The 24,864-nt window shown below is 41.9% G+C and overlaps 1 protein-coding gene across 1 annotated transcript in view; it reads left to right on the top strand.

Annotated features, from left to right (window-relative positions):
* CEP290 (centrosomal protein 290) overlaps positions 1 to 24,854 on the top strand; it is a 210,964-nt gene extending 186,110 nt beyond the window's left edge. Inside the window, exons 46-53 of the mRNA XM_040408592.1 lie at positions 9,562 to 9,726; positions 10,634 to 10,756; positions 15,380 to 15,552; positions 16,671 to 16,812; positions 21,214 to 21,287; positions 21,656 to 21,729; positions 23,105 to 23,214; positions 23,970 to 24,854. Of these exons, the coding sequence (XP_040264526.1) occupies positions 9,562 to 9,726; positions 10,634 to 10,756; positions 15,380 to 15,552; positions 16,671 to 16,812; positions 21,214 to 21,287; positions 21,656 to 21,729; positions 23,105 to 23,214; positions 23,970 to 24,146 (1,038 nt within the window). The 3' untranslated portion in view covers positions 24,147 to 24,854. The remainder of the gene's footprint in view (positions 1 to 9,561; positions 9,727 to 10,633; positions 10,757 to 15,379; positions 15,553 to 16,670; positions 16,813 to 21,213; positions 21,288 to 21,655; positions 21,730 to 23,104; positions 23,215 to 23,969) is intronic.
* Positions 24,855 to 24,864: the final 10 nt, after the last annotated feature.

Raw genomic sequence — 24,864 nt, 5'->3', positions numbered from 1 at the left:
ATTGGAATACTTCCACCTTCCTTCGATTGTGACTTTCACCAGGTATGTATATAAAACATTATGTAAATATTCTTTTATTAATAGTAATTTGATTTAGGTGTACATTTTTTGTATTTTTATATATTTTAATTTTTATTAGAATTTTTTTAAAAGGAATTTTTAAAAAAAAAAAATTTTTATAGATTTTTGTAGAAATTTTAATTTGCTATTTTTGCTACATTGATAGGTATATTTGGATACTCTTTGTAGGGGTCCCTTTATGCTGGTATACAGCGTTCATGTATATTTTATAAATGTCAACATTTTTTGGGATGGTAGTTTATTGGTTCTGGCATAGTGAGGCGTCCTAGTATTGCATTGTGATTATATGGGACTGTCTAGTTCCTTCCCCCTGGTATCTCTTTCATGAAGTTCTCTAATGGTCTAGTTTTTCAGTATTCATTGTTACAGTTGTTTGTTGGAATCTTTTTATAAAAATGATGCATAAGTAAATCCCTCATTGAGTCCGTGCGGGGTTAGACTATTGAGGCGGTATATCCACCGAGCTTCCTCCTGCTGTAGTCGTATGTCCAGATTGCCCAGCCTTGGGCCTAGCTTCAATTTCTGGATCCCCCACACTATTAGACTCTGGGTACTTCCATTGTGTATATTTTGTACATGTCTTGCAAGTGGTGTGTCGCTATGCGTATTGATGGTGCTAAGATGTTTAGAAATACGTCTTCTAAGCTCCTGTGTGGTTTTACCCACATACATTTTTGGACATCCACACTGTATGGCATAAATGACTCCCATTGATTTGCAATTTATATACTCTTTAATCCGGTACTTTTTGTTATCTGCTGGATTGTAGAATTCTTTTATCGGTACCATTCTCCCACAGAAGCTACAGTCACCACATGGGTAGGATCCTGAAGTATGGAGCCAGGTAGGTTCATTTTGTTTTTTATCTTGCATAAAATGACTGTGCACCAATTTTTCTCTTATGTTTTGCCCTCTCCTATACGTGATGGCTGGTCTGGGGGTCAAAATTTCTTTTAATTCGTCATCTGAGAGCAATATATGCCAGTGTTGTGTTAACACACAATTACTTTATGTTTAACGGGAAATTTTATTTACAGATCACTGGGACAGCTATGGGGACGATCTGTGCCCCGAGCTTTGCAAATTTATATTTAGGGTGGTGGGAGGAGCGCACTGTATTCACCGATGAGAATCACCAATTCACTAAACACATACTATACTGGGGTCGATATATCGACGATATTTTGATATTATGGGATAGCACGAGCACATTATTCCATGAATTTGTCAGGGTACTGAACAATAACCTTCTAGGCCTAAAGTTCACCGCGGAAATAGATCAAAGAACCATCAATTTTTTAGATCTCACCATCAATTTGGAAAATGATGGCAGCGTTAATACTACTATATACAGGAAGCCGACTTCTACAAATAGCCTTCTGCATTGGCAAAGTCATCACCCCACTTCCCTGAAAAAGGGCATCCCTATAGGGCAATATTTGCGGGCGAAACGAAACTGCTCCACCCTGGAGAGTTTTGAGAATGAAAGTAGGCTCCTGTATAATAGATTTCTAACTAGAGGATACCCGAAGAAAACCTTACATTACGCGTACAATAAGGCGAAAAAAAGTGATCGTACCATTCTACTCCACAAGGGCAAACAGCAAGCTAGTCCAAAAAGCGAAGTGGTACGATGCATAGGAAACTATGATGGACAGTACGAAAAAATACGTAACATCTTAGGACGACACTGGCATATATTGCTCTCAGATGACGAATTAAAAGAAATTTTGACCCCCAGACCAGCCATCACGTATAGGAGAGGGCAAAACATAAGAGAAAAATTGGTGCACAGTCATTTTATGCAAGATAAAAAACAAAATGAACCTACCTGGCTCCATACTTCAGGATCCTACCCATGTGGTGACTGTAGCTTCTGTGGGAGAATGGTACCGATAAAAGAATTCTACAATCCAGCAGATAACAAAAAGTACCGGATTAAAGAGTATATAAATTGCAAATCAATGGGAGTCATTTATGCCATACAGTGTGGATGTCCAAAAATGTATGTGGGTAAAACCACACAGGAGCTTAGAAGACGTATTTCTGAACATCTTAGCACCATCAATACGCATAGCGACACACCACTTGCAAGACATGTACAAAATATACACAATGGAAGTACCCAGAGTCTAATAGTGTGGGGGATCCAGAAATTGAAGCTAGGCCCAAGGCTGGGCAATCTGGACATACGACTACAGCAGGAGGAAGCTCGGTGGATATACCGCCTCAATAGTCTAACCCCGCACGGACTCAATGAGGGATTTACTTATGCATCATTTTTATAAAAAGATTCCAACAAACAACTGTAACAATGAATACTGAAAAACTAGACCATTAGAGAACTTCATGAAAGAGATACCAGGGGGAAGGAACTAGACAGTCCCATATAATCACAATGCAATACTAGGACGCCTCACTATGCCAGAACCAATAAACTACCATCCCAAAAAATGTTGACATTTATAAAATATACATGAACGCTGTATACCAGCATAAAGGGACCCCTACAAAGAGTATCCAAATATACCTATCAATGTAGCAAAAATAGCAAATTAAAATTTCTACAAAAATCTATAAAAATTTTTTTTTTTTTTTTAAATTCCTTTTAAAAAATTCTAATAAAAATTAAAATATATAAAAATACAAAAAATGTACACCTAAATCAAATTACTATTAATAAAAGAATATTTACATAATGTTTTATATACATACCTGGTGAAAGTCACAATCGAAGGAAGGTGGAAGTATTCCAATATCTATAAAATATAATAAGTAGGTATAGAAGATGATTAATTAAGTACCATCACGCACAATGGGAACATAGATAAATCACTTATAGTAGGGGATATACTAAACTGTAACAGGGGATCCAGAAAAATCCCCCCCCCCTACAACAATATACACTAGAACAATAGGTGACCACAGAGTCGGATATAATAGCACTAGGAACACATGCACCTTAGTACAAATAACTAAATCACATAAAAATCAATAAAAAAGTGAGAACAGCAACTAATATGTGGCAAAATATGAAGGAATGAAGGTAGGGTATATGCTATATGAGGAAGTGCTACCCTATCAGGATTCTATAGATCAGAAAGTGAATCAGATCCAGTGTCGAACATCAGACTAAGTAGAAGCACTAAGAGCCTGAGCATGCCCAGTGATAATAGGATTAGTATCACAAGCACCAAGTCCGGACGCACGCGCATAGATACCTGATAGCAAGCCGAAAAGATCATCAAGTTCTGGAGCATGCGCAAAGAGGATGCAGTATCTATGATCGGCATCAAGTCCCGACGCAAGCTCCTTACCAGCAATGAATGGAGGTAGCATCAAAGTGCCTGGGCATGCGTATTGAGGACTAACAAGCGGTAGCAGCGGTTTACACTAAGGCCGTGCGCACAGACGAGCGGCGCAGATAGATGAGGATTGGAGAAGAGAGAAGTGGGAGGATCTCACCACGGGCACTGTACCTAACGGCAGCACGGATTGGTTAGATAAGTATTGAGTCTGGCAAGAGAGACGCACATAGGATAACACTATCATGACACTGTATGGGAGGTGTTAAAAGCCGAGTCCCGCCCCCAACACAAACACTGCCCGTTCCCCTGAAGACGCCAAGATAGCTTGGTGAAACATGTCGGGGGGCAGAGTGTGTTAAATGTGGTTTTAGGCAGCGAGTGCCATGCCAAGTATAAGCAGTACATGCTAGTTATCAATCTGCACACTGGGAAGGAGCCCGCTGTTTAGAGCAGTATCTGTGGGAATAACAGAACGCTGGTATCCTTCAGCACATTGGAAAAAAGCCTGAGGCTTAGAGAAGTACACTGTGGCAATAAAAGTGCACTATGTAACAACTATGATCACTGCTGAACCGTGATAGCAGGAACTACTAAAGGGAATAGAGTGCGGGCCCCCCAGTGGTCAATAAGCATATAAAATGATACAATATAAGATATATTGCAACAGGGCTGGCACCACTGATAGTTTTAATATGTGAGTTCTAGGCATCTAATTTTAAGAGTATCAAATAAACGTTAGATTTTATATACAATTTATTGATACATTTAGTAGCACGTATTAACCTAGAGACAATTGTGGTCTCCCTGACCAATTAAAAATTTCACTATGGTCAGAATCACCTTGGACAGCCTGTTCGCCAACACCTTCGCCAAGAGCTTAACATCAGCCGTGAGGAGCGAAATTGGTCTGTAGGAATCCGATATTTTAGGATCCTTCCCAGGTTTAGGTATAACCACAATTATAGCTTCCTGCATCGAATGTGGTAACGAACCTGCCTCCAATGAGTGCTCAAGCACCTTAAGTAATTCAGGAAGTAATATCCCCTGCAGCTTTTTATATACCTCTACTGGGAGGCCATCAGCTCCAGGCGCCTTACCATTCGCCATACCCCCAAGCGCAGCTTCCAGTTCCTCAAGTGAAATCGGCTCCTCCAGCCTTTCTCTATCCTCCTCTGACAGCACCGATAACTGTGCCTCCCCTAGGAAATCATTAAGAGCCTCCTCAGAACTAGAGCCGGTGGAAGCATATAGAGATACATAAAAGCTTTTTAGAATATCTAATATTCCTTTCGTGTCCTGGCTACTATTCCCCATGTCATCTCTCAGTTCCTGAATACAAGAGGAGCCTCTCTGAGCCTGTGAAACCACCGACAACAGATGACCCACCTTCTCGCCTTCTTCAAAGGATCTCTGACGATAAAAACTTCTCTTTCTCTCTGCGGCCTGCACTAAATGACACCTCAGCTGCTCCTGAGCTACCGCCAGCGCCTCACTGTTAAACAGGGTGGGGGATCTACTAAACTCTCTCTCTGCCTCAGCCACTAGGACATGCGCCTTAACATCCGCCTCCCTAGACCTAGATTTATGCTTGCTAATTTCTTTCATCAAGACTCCCCTCAGGAATGCTTTCATGGCGTCCCACACACCCGGTATCGAAGCCGTCCCTGTATTGATAGCAAAAAATTCCTTAATTTCCAGGGAGATCCCGGACAGATCACCCAACACATTCAGCCAATGTGAGTTACATTTCCACAGCCTAGATCCCTGTCTGAGCACCCCCAGGCACAAGTCTATCTGCACCAAAGAATGGTCAGACAACGACCGAGGATGATAGACAACATCCCTAACCAGTGGCAGCATTATATCATTAACAAGGGCCAAATCAATGCGCGATAACGAGTGATGCGTGGCTGATCTGCACGAGAATTCACGCTTATCAGGGTTACGCAATCTCCATACATCATGTACACCTATTTCACCCATAATATTTCTGAGAGCCACACTCCCTGGTAAACCAACTACTCCTTCCACCCGACATCTATCTAGGGAGTCATTCAGCGTGCAATTGAAGTCCCCAACCAATAGCCAGGGCACTCCAGGGAAGTCCGCCACAAAGTCCATGATCTCTCTTATCAATGGGGATGCAAATGGTGGGGGCACGTACACAGACACCAGCACCACCTGTATTCCATCCACCTTACACACAACACACACATACCTACCATCAGCGTCCACACATTCCTGCATATGTTCATACCTGATGCTACTATGCACAATCATGCTTACACCTCTAGAGTTAGAAGAATGAGTTGAATGTAACGCATATGTCACCCAATTTTTACTCATCCAGTGTAAATTTTCTCCAATCAGATGCGTTTCCTGAAGACAACATATAGCCGGCTGAAACCGCCCCAAGTATTGAAAAACACACTGTCTCTTTCGTGCATCTGCCATTCCTCTCACATTCCAACTTAAAACTCTAATCACCTGTGACATGGTAGAACTTCAGACCATACTTGGATCTCACATCCCACTCCGACTCCCTCAGCTCATATTCCAAGACCATATCCCTTCCCCCCAACTCTCTACCCACCCTCCCACCCCCCTCCCTCCCTCTCCCTCCCTCTCCCAATCAGATTGCTATAACTGGGGAACACTGTCCCTTTGATATCCACCTCACACAATAAAACAGGGCAATCCGAGAGCACCTTGCCCCCCAACATATAATAATCATAACAGATTATAACAACATTCCTCACGTAGAGAATCCTCCCCACATCTGAGAAAAACATTTTTCACTCTCAGCCACCTACTCCCTCCACAGGATCTACCTTGTGGTAGCATTACATAATACACTTCTTAACTGGTGCAACATTTAAAGCAACCCTAGAGTGCAAATGCATATATATAGTGAACATAAGAAACCATATCTTAGCCTCCTTCAAGTGTCCAGGGCCCCACTTCTCAATTGTCGCTCGTGGACGTCCAGCCACTGCGCCGCCTCCTCCGGATCTTCAAAAAATCTGGTGGATCCCAGTGCCACCACACGCAGTTTAGCAGGAAACAGCATAGCATACTGGACTTGTAGCCCTCTCAGCCTTTTCTTTATTTCCATAAATCTGCTTCTCCTCCGCTGCACTTCATTGGAATAATCCGGAAATATGGACACTTTAACCCCATTCAGGACCTTCTCCTCATTGTCCCTTGATTGCCGCAGGATAGTGTTCCGGTCTTTAAAATGCAGGATCTTCGCCAGTATAGGACGAGGAGGTCTGCCTAGCGGAAGCGGCCGCATGGGGACTCTGTGCGCCCGCTCCACCGCATACAGGGAAGATAGACCTTTCTCATGAAATAGCTGATGCAACCATTTTTCCACAAACTCCATAGCGTTATCCCCCTCCGTCTTTTCTGGCATTCCCACAATCCGCAGGTTGTTCCTTCTGGACCTGTTCTCCAGATCATCTGTTTTGGCATATAAAGCAGCTATGTCCTTAGCAGTTGTTTTTGCCGCCATTTGCAGAGGCCGAACATCATCCTCTATGGTGGACACCCTCTTCTCCAATTCAGAGGTGCGCTCAGAGATCTTGTGTAAGTCGTGCCTAATTATAGACACATCTGACCTCAGGCTACCAACTTGCACAGAGAGCACCTTCAGGGTACTGTTACAGCTGGCCACAGCAGCCATAATATCTTTTAAAGTGGGCTCTTCATTGGCCGCAGCTTTAGGGCCTACCGCGCTTTTAGCTGGACGTGCAGGGGTCAATGGCGGCCAATCCACCGCATCCAGGGCCCCCCCATCAAGGGATCCGTCCTCTTGTTCGGAGGAGATATGTGCGTCTGTCTCCTTTCCCTCTGCCCAGTCGCCCACACCGCTATCTGTGCGGGCAAACTTGCTCAGCTTTACAGCCGCACTCTGGCTCAGCTTTGGCTGTAAGGCCGGCCCCTCTTCTTCCTCGGCGCCATACTGGCTCACCTCTGGCCTGTCGGATCGCGGCCCCTTGCTGGACTTTCTCGGCATGTCGGAGCTCTCAAAGTTACCACCGCACTCTCCGGTCACCTCTCACCCACCAGGTAAGGTAAAATAAGCAAATCAGAAGTTGCTACCACTCTAATGATCAGGATGCCGGCAGGAGCTATGAGCGGTGCGACTTACTCCATGCGCTCTCAGGCCACACCCCCCATAGAAGAGTTTTCTAGGCATGTTCTGTGACCCGTGAAGAGGTCACTGTACAGGGAGGGGAGTATATAAGCTGTAACCATTACCTATGGTGGATCCTGTGTTATCTATATTTAGGTGATATCTGTCATTGTAATTCTGACTATGATAATAATGAGATGACAGCTGAAATATGATCTGTATAGAACAGAAATTGTCAGCCAATTATTAGGCTATAGACATTTTGTTTTCACACGGTTTTTATCCCATTCCGGAACTAATAAAATTTTAGTTTTTTTTGTCTTAATATTTTTATAGGCAGTTATGAGACTCTAGAAGAAAGCGTCCACAGTTTTGTCTTTTACTATTATTTAAAGACCCTGTTACACAGTCCGATTTTCTGCCCACTTAATAGAAACAAGCATTCATAGGAACGCTTATTCCCAGTAATTGGCCCGATAAGCAAATGCTTGTCAGCTGATATTGGAAGCCTATTGCCCTGAGTAATCAGGAATGAGGTGGCAATAATCGACACAAATGAATGAGAGAGGAACATTGTTTCTCCCTCATATACTTTGCATCGCCCTGTGAAATAGGCCAGTGCAAGCAAGAGCTTTTCGACAACTTTATTGCCTGAAGATAGGGCAATGTAATACTACAAAAAATGGCGTGGTGTCAAAAGGCAGGAAGTGCTCAACCCCATATGCAGTTGTGCATCTATACCCAGGGGAGCAGATCCTGCACTTTTGGCCCGTTGCTATTGGCGATCCCCAGCAAAAATGCATCCAGTGGAGGATGCCCGCAGCGGACCACAAGTACCACAAAAAGACATCCTACACAAGATAGAAAAATGTGTGGCTGTAAATAGCTATATGAAATAAACATTAATAAGGAAGGTGCACTACTGTGGATGTAAACAAACAAGTCTGACTAAACCCTCAAACTGGTGTTAAAATTGAGAATTTAGCTAATATATCCTTATATGAAGAACATATCTGAGCCCGAGCACCGCGCCAAGGTATCTCAAGTAGCTCGGGACCTAACGCTAACCTACCTGTGCCTTATGGGCAATACCAGGAGCCAGAGGGCAAATTACAGGAGCGTAAGGTCCGACTCACAGCAAACTCCCAGTTACCTCCAGCATGTAGCCCTGCTTGCAATGGGAGGAGGGAGGAGACTGTGAGTCCCACCCAAGACTGTCTGATAAGGCCCAGGCCTCACAGGTGCACCTCAATGTTGCCTGTGGATGAAAATAAGGCACATTTAAATATGGAGTTTATATACCTCCAAGCATATCTATATGCAAACTACAAAAAAAATGTTATACTACCCATACTCCCTTTTGGCTTATTTCACATCTGCATCTGAAAGGCCTGCATGCAGTTAAAACGCCAGGCTTCCTAATGGAAACCTGATGGAACCCATTAAAGTCGATAGGGACCATCTGGTCCCATTTATTTTAGTTATATGTTGGATCCTACCCTTATTTTCATTATTCTGCTCCTTTGACCTTTGTGGTGCCATCATCACAATGACGGGAAAACCAGGGCTGCAAGTTTTGGTTTGCCATTAGTTTAACCCCCAAAAAAAATAAGGCAGACCATATCCTGATTAAGGGCTCATTCAGACGGCCGTATGCTGTCCGCAAAAATACTGAATGCTATCCGTTTTTTTGCGGATCCTCAAAAAAAATGAAACATGTCCTATACTTGTCCGTGAAAATCAGGACATGGCCCCATTGAAGTCTATGGGTCCGCAAAAATACTGAATGCTATCCGTTTTTTTGCGGATCCGCAAAAAAACGGATAGCATTCAGTATTTTTGCGGACAGCATACGGCCGTCTGAATGAGCCCTAACTCTGATCAGTATGCAGTCTGCCTTTTTTGCCCTTTCCATCTTTTCTTTTAGAGTATTCCTTCCACAAGCTTGAGCATGCAAGGCCATTATGCAGTGGTCATGGACATTTCATCATAGTTTACTATTTGTCCTATTTATTTTCATGAATATTTAAATAGTCTGGAAGAAGTGGAAAGACCATTCCAGAACTGGAGAAGACGATAGGGTTGATGAAACGAGTGGTTGAAAGAGTTCAGAAAGAAAATCAGGAGCTTAAGAAGGCCCCGGGAGTACTGACAAATGAAAAGTTATCCAACCTGGAACGGGAAAATGAAAAACTTAAGGTATGTTTAAAGGGGTTTCTCCATGATCGATGTAAAAAAAATTTAATCGGACATCATATAGTACATGACAAGGCTAGGAGCAGCCCTGTACCTCACATGGATCATTCATTGCCCCAGTTGTTCTGCTAGATTTAGGGAGTGTATCCTTTCTGCTGTAGTTACTTCCATGTAACTGACACAGCTTGTAACAGAAGATATGGCTGGTGGCAGTTGAAGGTTTAAAAGCACGTGCAACCATTTTAGTGAGGTGGACACGTAATAAGGAAAAGAAGAAACAACAGGTGGCGCTATACAGATAGATTTTATTGAATAACTCCGCAGCTATACTACATTTTTAATTACGGTACATGCAATCTCAATAGTGAAAGAAAACGCATCAGTTTTGTCCCCATTCATTGTCAATGGCGACAAGACTGAACTGAACAAAACTGAATGCAACAAAATGCATTCCGTACCGTTTGGTTGTGCTCCAATCGTGGACAGAATAATGCTGCAATCAGCGTTTTTCTGTCCACGATGTGGTACGGAGAAAGACAATGGTCCTGGCACACAATGTAAGTCAATGGGGACGGATCCGTTTTCTCTGACACACTCTGGCACAATAGAAAACTGATCCGTCCCCCATTGACTTTCAATGGTGTTCATGACTGATCCGTCTTGGCTATAGAAGACATAATACAGCCGGATCCGTTCATGACGTATGCATGCGGTTGTATTATTGTAAAAAAACACTAATGTGAAAGTAGCCTAAAGTGTATTTCCTTTATCTTTTCTTCATTTTATATATACTATTCATTGTGAACTAAAACTATGCATTATGTTTGTGTGGCTTATGTTCAGTGCTACGTTAATACAAGGCTGTATGAGATCAGTTCTTCATAATCATTTTTCTTTATTGCCCACCTAGTCAGAACTTGAAAAGCTACAGCTGCATGTGGGTGGACAGCTAAGTGTGAGATATGAAGCAAAGACAAAAGGCATGGAAAAAGTCATTGCTGAAAATGAGAGACTTCGGAAAGAGCTGAAAACGGTAAGAAAAGCATATCCATGATCTGCCTCAGTGTAAACCCATAGCCATCATATATGATTAGAGCACAATTTACAGTGTAAACATCGCATGTCGGCTGTCTGTGCGGGTGCTGATTGGGGGTAATTACTGGATTATTATATACTTCCAGATTTGCTGGCGCAGTGTGAGAAGTCTTGCTTTTTCACCTGCTTCTAAGGAGAAAATAATTCCTTTCACATTTGAGCTGTTTGTGAATATCATCTACTGGAGACAATGTTTATCTTTAACCCCTTATTATCAAGCTTCCTTTTGAGAACATTTCAGGAAAACTGGTGTTTTGATGCCAATCTCAGTATGAAAACTTGCTGGTGTATGATGTGTGAGAATTTTTAAGGCATGCCTGTTAATCATTTTGTTGCCTCCTAGGGGGGTCCGTGTACCAGAACTTGAAATCTGCGCCAGACAGGTTTTGGGCCACAGATATCCTGCCCCATCCACTTCTTTGTAAAATTGGTGCGGTTGTTGGAAAATGGCAAAAGGAACATAATTTGCAACTTTTCTACGCCAGAAAAGTTTAATACATAATCCCTTTGTCTCTTAGCTAGAAAATATAGTTAAAAAAGAAATATTTTTTTTTCTTTTACTGTTTATCACAGGAGATATTTTTTTCTGTTATTCCTTTCGTATACCAGCTATGCGTACCTACTTTCCCTATGAGGAATCTGTTTTTTATTTGTATCATTATGTGTGCTTTGTCTTTTTTCCAACTGAAGCACCACTTTATACAGGTCATCCCCAGTGATAATCTGAGACTGACATCCACACTACTGGGGCAACAGCTAGGATCAAAGTAAGCTCTGATCCTGACTGTGTAACCCTTTAGATGGTTGCTGGACTTCTTCTCAATTACAAAATTGTATATCCATAATTATGAATTCACACTATTACTCCAGTGTACAGATTAGGCTGAGCCTCTGATTTCCATACTATTATCATGGCAAACATGGCACAATGTTTATACGTCTGGCTAAACTTAAAGGCTACACTATCGGTGGCAATTTTTTTATGATTGCAGTTTACTCATTTCGGGATAAAATAATTTTTTCAATTGGTCTTTATTATATTATAAAAATATTGAGTCATTCTGTCACAAAAGGTTAACAGTTTTTTAGCTGTGTGAATGGTACTTTCACTTTGTGCCAGTCATCTAATAAACCTCATCTCCAAACTAGTAAAAGGTCATAAACACTTATTAAAGCCACATTCTTATCAATAAGATAAAAACTGAGCTATAATGAGTGTTTATAAGGTCAGAGAGAAGAAGCCCACAGTTGAGCTGCCTGACAGATGAGAGATAAAATTCAGATCCTGCTACTAAATAAACTCTTGGTTGCACAAAGACAGTGGTTCACAATTTTTGATAGATTGAAAAAAATTATTTCTAGCTCAGTATAATTCAATAATAAAATATAGTCCCCCCTCCCAAAGGTGTACATAGCCTTTAAAGAGGACCTATCACCGATCCTGACATGTCTGTTTCAGTAACTACTTGCATTGACCATGTAATAGCAATTTGGGAGCACCTACTCTTAGGTTATGGTATTCCTTTATTTATCCTGCTAGAAGTTATGAAGGTGTTGCTATCAGTTTGTAATGAAGGTCAAGATCGGTTTTATCAGCTGGTGGTGTATTCCTGCACAGTATTATACTATCAAATCAGTGCTGCCAGAGTCGATTGTGCAGGGACACACCACCAAGTGGTATCACCCAGATGAACCTTCATTGCAAATTGCTGGTAATTAATTAATAATTTCTATTGGTAATAATAAAGCAATGGCACAACACAGAGTCATAAGAATAGATGCTCCAGCATTGTTAGTACATGGTCAATTCAAGTAGTTACTAAAACAAACATATCAGAGGTGACAGAGGTGTATGACTATATCGTCATCCCTGACTAAGTGTATTTTTGTGTCTGTCTGTACTATGTTCTGTGTCTCTTTTTTGTTTCTTTTCCCATCCAGTCCACCTTTTATAGCTGGTATTTCAATATCCATATCTCATACCTGGTTTGAACTGTCTGCCATCTCTGCGACACCCCTTTAGGGTACAGTTAGGGGTATCAGTATAGGTACGCGGACAGGGGGCCTCCACCATCAGGAGCCCTCCCTAGGCTGAGGTTTATAGGATAGGGGTAGATTTAGGGATATAACTTCCCATACCCCAGGTATATTTTCCTTTCTGGATGTGGCTATTGGTCAATTTTTTCTTGTGTGTACACCTACTAGTAATTATCTAGTGGACCCTTATGGGATCCTTTTAACGCATACCAATAAAGTATTTGTATTTTTAAGGGGTTTTTGTTTCAACGCTGGATATTCTTAGTTACTAAAACAAACATATCAGGGGAGGTTACAGGTCCTCTTTAAAGTTCACGTTAAAGGTTTGAGCCAATGTATTCTATTTACGTATTTTGCTTTCTTACGGTGAATTAGCATGTGGCAGATTTGTTTAAAAAGTTACTGTGACTGAAAAATCGATTCCATTATTCTCCATTAGTTGTTTTGGTTGTAAGCACATGGGTTTTTGCAAGTTTTATTTAGACATTTCCTGCTTGGTGTACACAATTATGTACTTGCCTAGTGGAACTGCTATCTAATCTATACGTAGGTTCAGTAGAAGCTACCCTTAGGCCAGCCATGCACAAAAGATAACTGTTGGCCAAACACTCATTTGGCCCACAGCCATCACTCCCGATCCCCTCATACACATGCCTGCTCAGTCTGGCCCAGCAAGAAGGTGTTCTCAGTAGGTAAAGAGAAGAGTGGGCTACCAGCAGCTTGTCTCCCCAAATACAAAAGGATTGGGCAATTGAAACCCAACTCCCGATCTTCTGTCTCGGAGAGTCGAAAAGCTCCCTAGTCAGCTTTACAGTTATCAGGACACAATTCTCTCAGTGATCCTGTAGCTTTATTATCTTAGATGTCACACAGCAGGCTGCAGTCAATAAGAACCATCTCAGAATCAGCAGGGAGAATGGGAGGACTGAGCAGATATAACAGCGTAGAGTGATGAGAGGGGGCAAGAAGTGGGTCACAACGGCACAGCAGAGAACAATCTCTCACAGCTGGAGGAGGTCGAGAGTGTGTTTTTAATATCTGCCACAATGCAGTTTGCTGTGATGAGACAGTAATCCCACTACATGATGGAGGGAAGTGGATTGTCTGAACAGCTATCCTGAAAAAGGTAGAACTAATGCATCTTTTGAATGTCCTCTATAACCATAATATACCAAAGATGATTTAGGCCATGCAATGATGCACCTAACCCTGCATCTGGCTTCTGCCAGTGGATAAAGTTTTGTTTTTGAGTGTTCTTTTAAGTAAAATACAATTGACAGTGTCTTCATGACACATGGTATACTCTACTATTAAATGTCTCATGGACAGATGTGTCCACATCTAGAAGCCCTAGACAGATTGCAATTCACATCACAACCACTAAGTGGCCACAGACAGGATAGACATATCATGAATGAATATCAGGAAATCATGGTTTCCTTATTTATTTAAAAAATATATATAATAATAATAAACTGGTCACCTCACTCTACACATCTCATGATATATGGAGTCAGGAGGTAAGGCATGGATGGCTAGTACTCCATTCACTTACTGGAGACTCTAATAGAGACTGTATAACCTGTCAGTGGACTCCCATTCATTTACAGTGCCATAAAGCACAAACAGGAAGGAAGTATATGCTTCCAATATGGCCAACCCAGGGAAGGTAAAATAAATGACTACAACATTTAAAAAATAAAAACTCACCTGTCCCCAGATCTGCTTGAACGCTATGTCACTTCAGCATCGGGACTGCGGAAAGATGAGTTTTTATTTTTAAGAGGACAACCCTATTAATTGGAGGTAACTCTGTAAAATAAAATGTATGGGTTATTTTTAAAATGTGGTAAACATTTAATTTATTTTTAAACCTGCGCTGGAGTGGACATATTGGAAGCACACACTTCCTTCCTGTTTGTGCAGCAGGGTGTGTGTGCTTTATGGCATCATAAATGAAGGGGAGTCAACTGAAAAGTCATACAATCTATATTAGAGTCTCCAGTAAATGAATGGAGTACTACCCTCAACCACAGAGACCAGGGAGTGATGTAGGAAATGCATACAGAACCTTATCTGTACATATAGTGTAAGTAATTTGCCCACCCTTTAATGATAATGAGATTACTCTGCTCATTAACTCCTGATTTATACAGCAAAGCTGGCAAGTCAACTACAGAAGACTAGAAGCTTCACCCGCTGTGCACTGTAAAGGGTGTGCAAACTGGAATATTTACCATTTTTTCTTTATGTGGATAGTAACAAATATGTAATCTTACACCACTCCTGACATGTCTGTTAATTCTAAAGAATCTATTCTTGTGGCTCTATCTTGTGCCGTTCCTTTTTTATTCCTTCTAGAAGTTCTGAATGAATGGCTAGCAGTCTGTAGTAAGGGTACAGAGGGGTGGTAACCAGTTGGGGGGGGGGGGTGTACCTGGAGTGGTGAAAGGTCTTTAAAGTGACTCAATTGTAAAGCAAGCAATGCTTCCATAGGTTTTTGTTGTTTCTTTAATACATGCAGGAAACTGAAACCTCAGAAAAATTAAGAATCACAAAAAGGAATTTGGAAGTGGTCAATGAAAAACTATCAGCAAACTTAGAAGAAAGCAGAAGTAAACTGAGCATTGCAGAAAGCAGAGGACCACAGCTGGAAGGAGCGGACAACAAAGCCTGGAAGTCTGTGGTAGTGAGCAAGTATGTGATGCTGTCTATTCCATTTCCTTTGTGAAGGTTCCAAATAGTGAACTGGAGCTACTTGGGGATTATGGTCGCAACACCCATCTCACAACCAAAGATCGCTGTGTAGCAACGCAACCGTTAAACTAAATGGTGTCGCAGTGCAACTTGAAAGTTATTGCAATTCCCAGAGTCACAAAAAACTTTTTTTTTTTTCAATAGACATGGTCTGCTTTTTCCTGTATAACTAAAAGTGGTACTTACATAAAAAATTACATATTGGTTGTAAAGCCTTTTTGTCAGATTTCTGCAATAAAAACAATCTGATAAAAAAAAATTAAAAAATTGACACCGGGGGGCGCTGTTTCAGTTTTCGCCTCAAGCAGCAGAAAGGCTAGGTGCACCCCTATGTTACAGCCCCGTCAGAGATGTTACTGAGGTGGACAAAGAAATGAAAAGAACAGCAGGTGGCGCTATACATATACATTTTATTAAATCACTCAGCAGCCATGCAAAATTTCTACTGGTAATTACATGCAGTTAAAAAATATTCAGATCCAGGTGCTTGCTTGGAAAATATAAACCAGTTTTTATGGGACAGCTCCTTTAAGCAGGGGTTGTTTTATGAGACAGCCCCTTTAAGTTTTAATGAAGCTGAAATGTAAATAACTTGTGTTTCATAGCTTGCTTTAGCTGCGGGAGCACATTCATAGAAATAACATGGGGCTCTATACTATAAGAGATACTTTAATGCCTTCATCTTTATTGTGTGGCGAAATACAAAGGGCAAATAAAAAGATTGGGTGAGCATTGTGTGTAATACGCGGCTTGGGAACACACGTAATCTGAATGTGCATAATGTCTTCTATAGGATGGCGTTTATAGTCCGACCCAGCCGGATACAATTAATAATGCTTGAAGCGCAAGGATTTTACAAAAGCTCCAGTTATTCTTTGTCAGGAGCAGAGATAAGTCTCCAATGAAGCTCCCTCTACATCTCCACACATCCTTCACAGGAGAGGCTATGCTTCTCCATACCCTTTTTTCAGTTTGATGTTCTGCATTTTCCTACTTTGTTATTGACACTTTTTTTTAAACAAAATAAGCAGATAAAAAGGTCCTTTTTACCTCCTTAGGATGTATGAAACAAAGATGAAGGAGATGGAAGCAGAACGTATAAAGAGAAACAACAGCATCGTTGATCTGAAAAGACTATTGAAGGAAGCAACCGAGCGTGAACGGAAAACTGAACAAACAATCCAGCGCCTACAAGATGAAGTAAGTAACTGAGGACCCTGTTCAAACAAGAGAATCCATCTTACCGCAGCCTTATATAGCTGTGTTACTGGTAGCATAAATGCAATACAAAATCCAGCCTCCTGGTGCACAGATCCCATCCAAAGGTGACCTATCATACAAGGAAAAGGGACAGTAAGTGTCTGATCCAGCTCCAGCCTTTTAGTATGCATACATCTAAAATAGAAGGCTGTGCCTATGCGTTTCTGATGCTACATGCATCCTTAGTCATAGCAGCTTACTATCATTAAGGATGCATGTAGTGTCTTGTACTGGTGCTCTTCTGTGTTAGGGCTCATGCACACGACGTATGTATTTTGCGGTCCACAAAAATACAGATGACGTCCGTTGTGCATTCCGTATTTTGTGGAACAGCTGGCCCCTAATAGAACAGTCCTATCCTTGTCTGTAATGCTGTCAATAATAGGACATGTTCCAACCTTTGAGCTGAATCCAATACTCACCTTTTTCTTAGCGATAACATATAGGAATCAAATATTGTACTGTTCTTCATTCTGTGCTGGGATCTGTATAACAGGTCCTTGGGTTTTGTAGTAGCAGATAACCATCAACATTTCTATAATGTGTTAGATCAGCCCCCAAAAAAACACTGTTGTGGTATTTGTCTTTCTGCAGCTTTATTATTGTATGCAGCGACTCGCAACAATGTATTAAAGAGGACCTTTCATCGGGCAAAAATTTTTTAACTAAGTATCATGACATATACAGCGGCGCCCATGGATCTCACTGCACTTACTATTATCCCTGGGCGCCGCTCCGTTCTCCTGCTATGCCCTCCGGTATGTTCGGTCACTTGGTTATAGTAGGCGGAGATTGCCCTTGTTCTCCTGGGCGTCTCCTTCTCCTAGAAAAAAAACTCCCAGGCTGTGAGCTCTGCGCTGCGATTGGCCAGCGCTACAGCCTAGGAGAAGGAGACGCCCAGGAGAACAAGGGCAGTGTCCGTCTACTATAACCAAGTCCCCTAAGTCTCCGCCTACTATAACCCAGTGACCGAACATACCGGAGGGCATAGCAGCAGAACGGAGCGGCGCCCAGGGATAATAAGTGCGGAACATCTTGTATTTTTTGCTCATATGTAAATAAAAGCTGAAGTTTTTTTCCCACAATAATGCCTCTTGTACATCGTCTTATTATCTTTTGGGAGACACCTATGTCATTTCCCGTCAAAAAATTACTTGCTGGTTAAATAAAAGTAACTAAGTCAAAATTTGCCAGGGGTATAAATACATATGGGCAGCACTGTATTAGATGTTGAAAATTAGACATTTTCCCATTTCATGGAAAAAATAACGCATGTAGGACTTGGTGGCAGCAAAAAAAAAAAAAAAAACTTGGGACAGGGCAATGAAAGGCTGTAAAAGTATGTGGTAATAAACAACTGGGGGGGGGGGCCAGTTTGCAATTTCCAAGTCACATGACTGTGTATAAAAAAGAGCAGGTTAGACAGGCAAAGTTTCTCAGAAGTACGGATGGACAGAGGTTCACAAGTCTGTGAAAAACTAAAAAAAATCAAAAAATTGTAAACGTAAAATTGTGAAAACTTTGAATATCCCGCCCCCCCATGTGGTATATAATATCATCAAAAGATTCCGAGAATCTGGAGAAATCCACATGCACAAGGGACAAGTCTGACCGTCAATATTGGATGCTTGTGGTCTATTGGCCCTACATTAAAAACCAGCCATGATTCTGTACTGGGAATAACTGCATGGGCTCAGGAACACTTCCAGTAATTACTGTCTGAAGACAGTTCAGTCTGCAAGCTACTAATGCAAGTTAAAGGGGTTGTGCAGAGGTTTTATATTTATGACCTATCCTGAAGATAGGTCATCAATATCTGATTGGCGTGGGTCCGACACCCAGCACCCCTGCCAATTAGCTGTTTGAAGAGAAGGTGGTGCTCCATGCGTTCACTACTTCCCTCTTCATTACACTGCCTGTCGTGGTGGTAGTGAGTGTAATTACAAGTACTTTCTCCATTCCCTTGAATGGAGCGAGTAATTACACTACGCTGACGCTGCAAGGGAAGAGGACGCATAGTGTAATGAAGACGAAGCAGCGCTCGCATGGAGTACCACCTCCTCTTCAAACAGCTGATCGGCAGGGGTGCCGGGTGTTGGACCCACACAATCAGATATTGATGACCTATCCTGATGTTTAGGTCCTTAATATAAAACCCCTGCACAACCCCTTTAAAGCCGTATCATGCAAAGAAGAAGCCGAAAGGCCGCGGTCTTCTCTGGGCCAAAGCTTATTTAAAATTGACTGAGGCTAAATGGAAATCAGATTATCCAAAAAATTGAAATTCTTTTTGGAAACCATGGACACCGTGTTCTGTGGACTTGAGGAGAGGAACCTTATCAGGGCACCATTCAAAAGTCTGCATCTCTGATGGTATAGGGTCGCATATGCAGTCCATATCGAAACATTTGAAATAAAAAATCTGGCAGAGAAGACCCAGGACTGTTGAGCAGCTAGAAACCTATATCAGATGAGAATGGGACAACATTCCTCTCCCAAAGCTTCAGCCGTTGGTCTCCTCACTTCCTAGACTTTCACAGACTGGTGTTAAAAGAAGAGCGGAGGCTACACAATGGTAGACATGAACCTGTCCCAACTTTTCTGAGATGTGTTGCTGCCATCAAGAGCTAAATGATTTTTTTCCATGAAATGGTAAAATGTCTCACTTTCAACATCTGCTATGTGTTATGATCTGATATGATCTATTGTGAATAAAATACAGGTCTATAAGATTTGCAAATCATTGCATTTTTATTTATTTTTTTAAATGTTATACATCGTCCCAACTTTTTGGGATTTAGGGTTGTATTTCATACATTGTTGGGAGTTGCTGCATACATTATTTTTCAAAACTAATACTACATCTTATTTGCAAATGAATGGAACAATAATGACTACTAACTGGTACTACTATTTAAAAATGAAGGATATGCCATTCATATCAGATCACCAGGGGGTCTGACACCCTGCGATCAGCTGTTCATGTTTAGCGCCAGAGCTACACAGCTCCGTCTACTGTGCAGTGAACCCAGCTGATAACTGCAGCGTTGCTCCCCCCTTGAACTGAATGGGAGCGGCGCTGCAGATACCATCTCCGTCCACTGCACAATGGATCAAGCTGTGTAGTTCTAGTACCGGAGCTACAATAAAACAGCTCATTGCCAGCAGTGTCAGACCCCTGCGGCCTATCCCGAGGAAAGGCCATCAATATCAAAATCCTGTACAACCCCTTTGATTGGGTGGCATCAATTAGTCAAAGTTGCTTTTCACTTCCTGGTCCAAGCTCAAAATGTTAGAAAGGCCCTCAAAGCCAATCACTGGCTGTAGCAATGACCCACCTCAGCCAGTGATAGGATTTTTAACCCTTGGTGTCCATTATTTTTATTTTCCCCATGCAAAAGATTGATCCTCATACCTCTTTAGATCAAAAAGAGAATCCGAGTACAATACAAGTGAGAGGGGAAACGTTTCCCCTCAACCTAAGGCCTCATGCACACGACCGTGGTGTGTTTTGCAGTCCGCAAATTGCGGATGGCGTCCGTGCGCGTTCCGCAGTTTGCGGAACGGCACGGACAGCCTTCAATATAAATGCCTATTCTTGTCCGCAAAGCGCGGACAAGAATAGGACATGTTATATTTTTTTAGCGGGGCCACGGAACAGAGCAACGGATGCGCACAACACACAGAGTGCTGTTTGCATCTTTTGCGGCCCCATTGAAGTGAATGGGTCCGCATCAGAGCCGCCAAAAAGGCGGCTCGGATGCGGATCAAAACAGCCGTGTGCATGAGTCCTAAGTCTCCATTCAAATGTCCGTAGTGCATTGCGGATCTGCAATACAACCGGCCGGCACCCTCATAGAAATGCTTGTCCGCAATTGCGGACAAGAATAGGACATGCTCTATTTTTTTCCGAAGCTGCGGACTGAAAGATCGGGGCCGCGCTTCAGTAATGCGGACAGCACACTGTGTGCTGTCCGCATCTCTTCCGGCCTCATAGAGAATGAATGGGTCCGCATCCGTTCCACATTAATTGCGGAGCGGATACGGACGTCTGAATGGAGCCTTAAACCGCAACTGGATCACCTCCAAAATATTATGTTCAAGGAGTCTACAATCTAAGCATGCACTACCTACTGAACTCTGAAGTTACATTTGTGTCTTTGGTGTTCATTGATGAAGGTCCAAGCATCGGCGTGTACTTAGACTTAATGCACATATGGTAGATCATCCATACAGCCACACTTTATATTCTCTTTTCCATTAAGGAATACTTTTGAAAACAATTTAGCTTCCCTTTTATGCTAAGTTTTGATATTATAACAGTTTTTTTCTTTTACCAAGATCGACCTCCTGAAGCATTTTCCTGAAGATGCCAAGACCGACCAAGGCCTTTCCAGAGAATTTCAGATACTCAGGTAATGATACAAGAAAACATGGTAGTTTTGGAGTGTTCAGTTGTGTGAAAATCACTTTCTATAATTTCACTGAACAGTTCTACTTCTATGTGGAAAGAATTTCCAGGCCGTCCGCTGTAGCCATCGTTCTACTGTGTGGTAGCTGCCAAACTGCTGCTAGAAGCTCTATTTTGTGTGTTGAATATAATTCTAACCCCTTAAGATATTTGTAAATGGTTCTTTTCATGAGTGCGGTTCTGTCTGTGAAAAAGCATTCCTCTTCTACCCACTAGATAATGGTCACTACTCTGTTTTACGCTCATTATTGATTCACTTTCAGATGGCTCCATCCTTGTGAACAATATCAATCAATAAGTTGTGTGTTTCAGGTTGACCAATAATCGCTTGGAAAATGAGAAGGTGGAGCTGGTTCACCAGCTAGAAGCGTATAAACAACAATTAGGTATGTAGTACTATGACCCATTAGAAGGCCTCTTTCACACGAGCGTGACGGATTAGGTCCGGATGCGTGCAAGTTTTTTCTGTGCGAAGGCAATGGCTTTTGATGCGTTTTTCACGCGCGTGATAAAAACGGAAGGTTTACAAACACCTCCTAGCAACCATCAGTGAAAAACGCATTGCACCCGCACTAGTTTCCGGATGCAATGCGTTTTTCACTGAAGCCTCATTTACTAAGCTTATGTACACGGACACATTGAAATGAATGGGTCAGGATTCAGTGCAGGTGCTATGCGTTCACGTCACGCATTGCTCCCGCGCGGAAAACTCGCTCATGTGAAAGGGGCCTAATAGTTTTTTGTCCATAATCATCTGAGGGATATAATAAAACATCCCTAAATCTTAAAAACTAATGTCATTATATGGACTTATTCACATGGTCCAGGCACATCAGGACTTCTTACCCAAAAAGGGGAGAAGGCAAAAATATGTTTTTAATGGTGGCTTGAACATAAAATATGCTTTTTGTTGTTTTTTTCTTTAATTTTGTAACATAGTTTATAAGGCTGAAAAAAGACATTTGTCCATAGAGTTCAGCCTGTTATCCTGCATGTTGATCCAGAGAAAAAGACCCCTGTGAAGTAGAAGCCAATTTTCCTCACTTTAGGGGAATAAAAAATTCCTTCCCGACTCCAATCAGGCAACCAGAATAACTCCCTGGATCAACGACCCCTCTCTAGTAGCTATAGCCTGTAATATTATTACGCTCCAGAAATACATCCAGGCCCCTCTTGAATTCCTTTATTGTACTCACCATCACCACCTCCTCAGGCAGAGAGTTCCATAGTCTCACTGCTCTTACCGTAAAGAATCCTCTTCTATGTTTGTGTACAAACCTTCTTTCCTCCAAACGCAGAGGATGTCCCCTCGTCACAGTCACAGTCCTGGGGATAAATAGATGATGGGATAGATCTCTGTACTGACCCCTGATATATTTATACATAGTAATTAGATCTCCCCTCAGTCGTCTTTTTTCTAAAGTGAATAACCGTAAGCTTGATAATCTTTCAGGGTACTGTAGTCCCCCCATTCCAGTTATTACTTTAGTTGCCCTCCTCTGGACCCTCTACAGCTCCGCTATGTCTGCCTTGTTCACAGGAGCCCAGAACTGTACACAGTACTCCATGTGTGTTCTGACTAGTGATTTGTAAAGTGGCAGGACTATGTTCTCATCACGGGCATCTATGCCCCTTTTGATGCAACCCATTATCTTATTGGCCTCGGCAGCAGCTGTTGCAGAAATAGAATTTCTCTATAGCAGCATTACAATCAGGAATTGATGTCAACTATTTTATATTAAATATGTCACCTATATTTAGGGTCTGATGAAGTTCTTGAAAAAGACAGTAAATACAACAAGTTGATGGAAGAAGTAGTGGATCTTCAAACACACATTAAAACTTCTGACTTGGAGAAACTACACTTACAGGTAATTCTCTTGTAAAGTTTCCCTTAAGTTGGTTTGACGTAGTCTTCTTTGCCCAAATGCTGCAGCCAAATGTTAGCTGTAAGGGCCCATTCACATGACCATATGGCCTTGCTGCCAATATTGCGGACCGCAGTACACGGACACTGGCCGTGTGAACTCTGTGCTTCAGATGTGGACCCATTGACTTGAATGGGTCCACGATCCACAAAATACTGCAAATGTCCTATCTTTTGCGGTGCGGAAGCACTGACCCAAAAGCCCCTGGAAGCGCCTCTGCTCCGCAAAGGATAGAAAATGTTTTATCTTTTGTGGAGCAGAGGCGCTTCCAGGGGCTTTTGGGTCGGTGCTTCTGCACCGCAAAAGATAGGACATGTGTCTTCATTTGAATAAGTGGGTCTGCACTGCAATATGAGATTCGCACGGTGGCCCGTCACATGGGCACGCTGATCATACAGTTGTGTGAATGAGCCCTAAGTCAATAACCGCACATTTTTCTTTCCTTGCGTTGAATCTTTTGGGTTCATAGGGGGAGATTTATTATCATCTTTGCGCCAGAAAATTGGCTTTAAAAAGTCAAAGGACAGGTTTATGCTGCCCTCGCCACGTTTCAGAAAGGGTGTGTAGCCAGTCACCGCAACTAATTTATCTTCATTTACGCCAGTTTTCTGGCACAAAGGAAGAGATTTGTAGTTCTACCACTGCCGTTTTTGACCGACTAACACCAAGGTATATATATATATTTTTTTTATTCACAGGAAGAGATCAAAAAGCTAAAGAAGGAGCTTGAAAACTTTGATCCTACATTTTTTGAAGAGATTGAAGATCTTAAGTACAACTACAATGAAGAAGTTAAAAAGAATATACTCCTTGAAGAAAAGCTAAAAGCCTTATCTCAGCAGTTTGGTGTCCATGTGGATATTCCCATGCATTGAATTAGTTTAACGTACCTATACACCTAAGGAACTGTGGTTTATTAAAGGGGTATTTTCGTGTCTCAACCATTCATGGCAAAGATCAGAATACTCATCAAATGCAACAGCCTTTCCATAATTCCCATAGACGTGAATAGTGGCTACGAAAATACACTGTTTCCTATGGGAGTTCCTGCTCAGCTGTTTCCGTATCGCTTAGCCAAGAATGACTAAGATGTGAATACCACTTTAAAGAGAGAGTTCTTGTTTGAGGCATTGCTCAGCAGCACAATGTGCATCTAGCATGTGGCACATCTGGATCCCCACATTACTGTATGAACTGGACACATCACAGCATCCTATGCCAGAGAGAAAGCAGTATGGCAGTCACTCCACAGAATGTTCTTAAAATCCAAGTTTTCAATCTTATAGAAGACCGCAGCATCCTGGAGTGTTTTTATTACACTTTACCAAAAAACTATCAAGCTTCATAAAAAAAAAATCTGACTTGGTGTCAGTATATATACCACAGTACCATTCAATAGGTCCATATCTTTTCAATTAAAGTGAGCTCTAACTGTGTAAAAAGTAGCTTTGTAGTCTTAGACCTCATGCCTAAACACGGATGGCGTCTGTGTGCGTTCCGCAATTTGCGGGACAGCACGGACAGCCATTGATAAAACTGCCTATTTTTGTCCGCAGAACGGACAAGAATAGGACAGGTTAGATATTTTTTGCA

Source organism: Bufo bufo, chromosome 1 (genome assembly GCF_905171765.1).
Source record: "Bufo bufo chromosome 1, aBufBuf1.1, whole genome shotgun sequence".
Lineage (NCBI taxonomy): Eukaryota > Metazoa > Chordata > Amphibia > Anura > Bufonidae > Bufo > Bufo bufo.
This window is presented reverse-complemented; position numbering and strand designations above follow the sequence as displayed.